The sequence below is a fragment of the Mirounga leonina genome, unplaced genomic scaffold, assembly GCF_011800145.1.
Source record: "Mirounga leonina isolate KUSES-001 unplaced genomic scaffold, KU_Mleo_1.0 Mir_172, whole genome shotgun sequence".
In the NCBI taxonomy this organism is placed as follows: Eukaryota; Metazoa; Chordata; class Mammalia; order Carnivora; family Phocidae; genus Mirounga; species Mirounga leonina.
Window position 1 is genome coordinate 13,841,133 of NW_023270442.1, and position 3,448 is coordinate 13,844,580.

Sequence of the window (3,448 nt, forward strand, 5' to 3'; positions counted from 1 at the left end):
AGATGTTAGCAACCAGCTCCATGGACTCCCAGATGTTAGCAACCAGCACCATGGATTCCCAGATGTTAGCAACCAGCACCATGGATTCCCAGATGTTAGCTACTAGCTCTATGGATTCTCAGATGTTAGCATCAGGCACCATGGACTCTCAGATGTTAGCCTCCGGCACCATGGATGCTCAGATGTTGGCATCTGGTACCATGGATGCCCAGATGTTAGCATCTAGTACCCAAGATTCTGCTATGTTGGGTTCAAAATCTCCTGATCCCTACAGGTTAGCTCAGGATCCTTACAGGTTAGCTCAGGATCCCTATAGGTTAGGTCATGACCCTTATAGGTTAGGTCATGATGCCTACAGGTTAGGGCAAGACCCTTATAGATTAGGCCATGATCCCTACAGACTAACTCCTGATCCCTATAGGATGTCACCTAGACCCTATAGGATAGCACCCAGGTCTTACAGAATAGCCCCCAGGCCATACAGGTTAGCACCAAGACCCCTGATGTTAGCATCTAGACGTTCTATGATGATGTCCTATGCTGCAGAACGTTCCATGATGTCATCTTACGAACGCTCTATGATGTCCTATGAGCGGTCTATGATGTCCCCTATGGCTGAGCGCTCTATGATGTCAGCCTATGAGCGCTCTATGATGTCAGCCTATGAGCGCTCTATGATGTCCCCTATGGCTGAGCGCTCTATGATGTCAGCTTATGAACGCTCTATGATGTCAGCTTACGAGCGCTCCATGATGTCCCCAATGGCTGACCGATCTATGATGTCCATGGGTGCCGACCGGTCTATGATGTCGTCCTACTCTGCTGCTGACCGGTCTATGATGTCATCGTACTCTGCAGCTGACCGATCTATGATGTCATCTTACACTGCTGATCGTTCAATGATGTCTATGGCAGCTGATTCTTACACCGATTCTTATACTGATACATATACAGAGGCATATATGGTGCCACCTTTGCCTCCTGAAGAGCCTCCAACAATGCCACCATTGCCACCTGAGGAGCCGCCAATGACACCACCATTGCCTCCTGAGGAACCACCAGAGGGTCCAGCATTACCTACTGAGCAGTCAGCATTAACAGCTGAAAACACTTGGCCTACTGAGGTGCCAGCATTACCTCCTGAAGAGTCTGTGTCGCTCTCTGAACCTTCTGTGAGTCAAAATGAGATTTCAGAGCCTTCGGCATTGCCTGCTAATTATTCGGTGTCAGCATCAGATCCTTCGGTGTTAGCATCAGAGGCTGCTGTGACTGTTCCAGAACCACCATTAGAGCCAGAGTCTTCAGTTACAACACCTGTAGAGTCTGCTGTAGTAGCAGAAGAACATCGAGTTTTTCGAGAGAGAGCAGTGACTTACATGGTATCTGAAACTCCCATAATGTCAGCTGAACCAACTGTATTAACATCAGAGTCTTCAGTTACGTCTGAGACGGCAGAGACCTTTGATTCCATGAAAGCTTCAGGACATGTTGCCCCAGAGGTGTCTCTGTCTCTCTTAGAGCCAGCTGCAACTAATCCAGAGCCATCACAGAGCACTCTAGAGCTTCCAGCCATGGCTGTTTCAGAGCTTCCAGCTGTGGCTGTCCCAGAGCCACCACCAACTGGGACTGTTCCAGAGCCCCCAGCTGTGGCAGTCCTGGAGACCCCAGCCGTGGCTATCGCAGACCCAACAGCTGTGGCTGTTCCAGACCCACCTGCTGAGGCTGTCCCTGAGACCCTGGCCTTGGCCGAGTCAGAGCATGTTACCACTCCTGTGCCAGTTGTTTCTACCCTGGAGCCCGCTGTGCCTGGCCTGGAACCAGCAGTGTCAGTCCCTCAGCCTAATGCAGTTGTTTCAGAACCATCTGTTTCTGTCCAAGAATCCACTGTGATAATTTCAGAGCCTGCTGTTACTGTCTCAGAGCAGACCCAAGTAATACCAACTAAGATGGTTTTAGAGTCTACACCAATGATACTGGAGTCTAGTGTTATAAAAGGAGTGAATTTACTCTCTGGTGATCAAAATCTTGCTCCAGAGATTGGCATACAGGAGATTCCCATGAATTCAGATGAAGAGCCACATGCTGAAGGACACCTGAAGAACGACCCTTACGAAAGTGAACATGGTACAAATATAGACCTTAATATAAATAATCATTTAGTTGCTAAAGAGGTGGAACATAATACATTAGTGTCTGCTGCCAGCACTGGTGCTGTTGGTGAAATTGGTGAAGGGAATATTTTGTCCATCAGTGAGACTAAACAATGCACAGTATTGGATACCTGTTCTAGTGTTAGTGAAGCTGATGGAGGAACTCTGTCTTCTGCTGGTCCCCCTGCTCTTGAACCTGATGCAATGGGAACTAGTAAGGGTATTGAATTCACCACAGCATCTGCTCTCGGTTCAGTTAGTAATTATGATGTTGAAGTATCGTTAACTACTCAAGATACTGAACATGACATGATAATTTCCACTAGCCCTAGTGGTGGTAGTGAAGCTGACATAGAGGGACCTTTGCCTGCTAAAGACATTCATCTTGATTTACCATCTAATAATTTTATTAGTAAGGATGCAGAAGGACCATTATCTATAAAAGACTGTGACCAGACATTAGCAGTTGCTCTCAGTCCTAAAGAAAGTAGTGGAGAAGATAAAGAAGTACCTCTCCCTACTAAAGAGATACTGTCTGACTCAGGATTTTCTGCCAATATTGATGATATTAATGAAGCAGATTTAGTGAGACCGTTACTTCCTAAGGACATGGAACGCCTTACAAGCCTTAGAGCTGGTATTGAAGGACCTTTACTTGCAAGTGAGGCTGAACGTGACAAATCTGCTGCCAGTCCAGTTGTAATCAGTATACCAGAAAGAGCTTCAGAGTCGTCTTCAGAGGAAAAAGATGATTATGAAATTTTTGTAAAAGTTAAGGATACACATGAGAAAAGCAAGAAAAACAAAAACCGAGATAAAGGTGAGAAAGAGAAGAAAAGAGACTCTTCGTTAAGATCTCGAAGTAAGCGTTCCAAGTCTTCTGAACACAAATCACGCAAGCGTACCAGTGAATCTCGTTCTAGGGCAAGGAAGAGATCATCTAAGTCCAAGTCTCATCGCTCTCAAACACGTTCAAGGTCCCGTTCAAGGCGCAGGAGGAGGAGCAGCAGGTCAAGGTCAAAGTCCAGAGGAAGGCGATCTGTATCAAAAGAGAAGCGTAAAAGATCTCCAAAGCACAGGTCGAAGTCCAGGGAAAGAAAAAGAAAAAGATCAAGTTCCAGGGATAACCGGAAAACAGTTAGAGCTCGCAGTCGCACCCCAAGTCGTCGGAGTCGGAGTCACACTCCAAGTCGTCGAAGAAGATCTAGATCTGTGGGGAGGAGGAGCTTTAGTATTTCCCCAAGCCGCCGGAGCCGCACCCCAAGCCGCCGCAGCCGCACCCCAAGCCGCCGCAGCCG

At 47.2% G+C, this 3,448-nt stretch overlaps 1 protein-coding gene across 3 annotated transcripts in view; it reads left to right on the top strand.

The window, feature by feature from the left end:
• SON (SON DNA and RNA binding protein) overlaps positions 1–3,448 on the top strand; it is a 32,433-nt gene that overhangs the window by 7,414 nt on the left and 21,571 nt on the right. For 2 of the 3 annotated variants that reach the window (XM_035017630.1, XM_035017631.1), the window contains exon 1: positions 7–3,448. This exon is cut by the window's right edge and continues 248 nt beyond it. The exons of the other annotated variant lie outside the window; for it this stretch is intronic. In XM_035017630.1, coding sequence (XP_034873521.1) covers positions 21–3,448 — 3,428 coding nt within the window. In that variant the 5' untranslated portion in view covers positions 7–20. Of the gene's footprint in view, positions 1–6 lie in introns of those variants that run through there. 3 annotated transcript variants of the gene reach the window in all.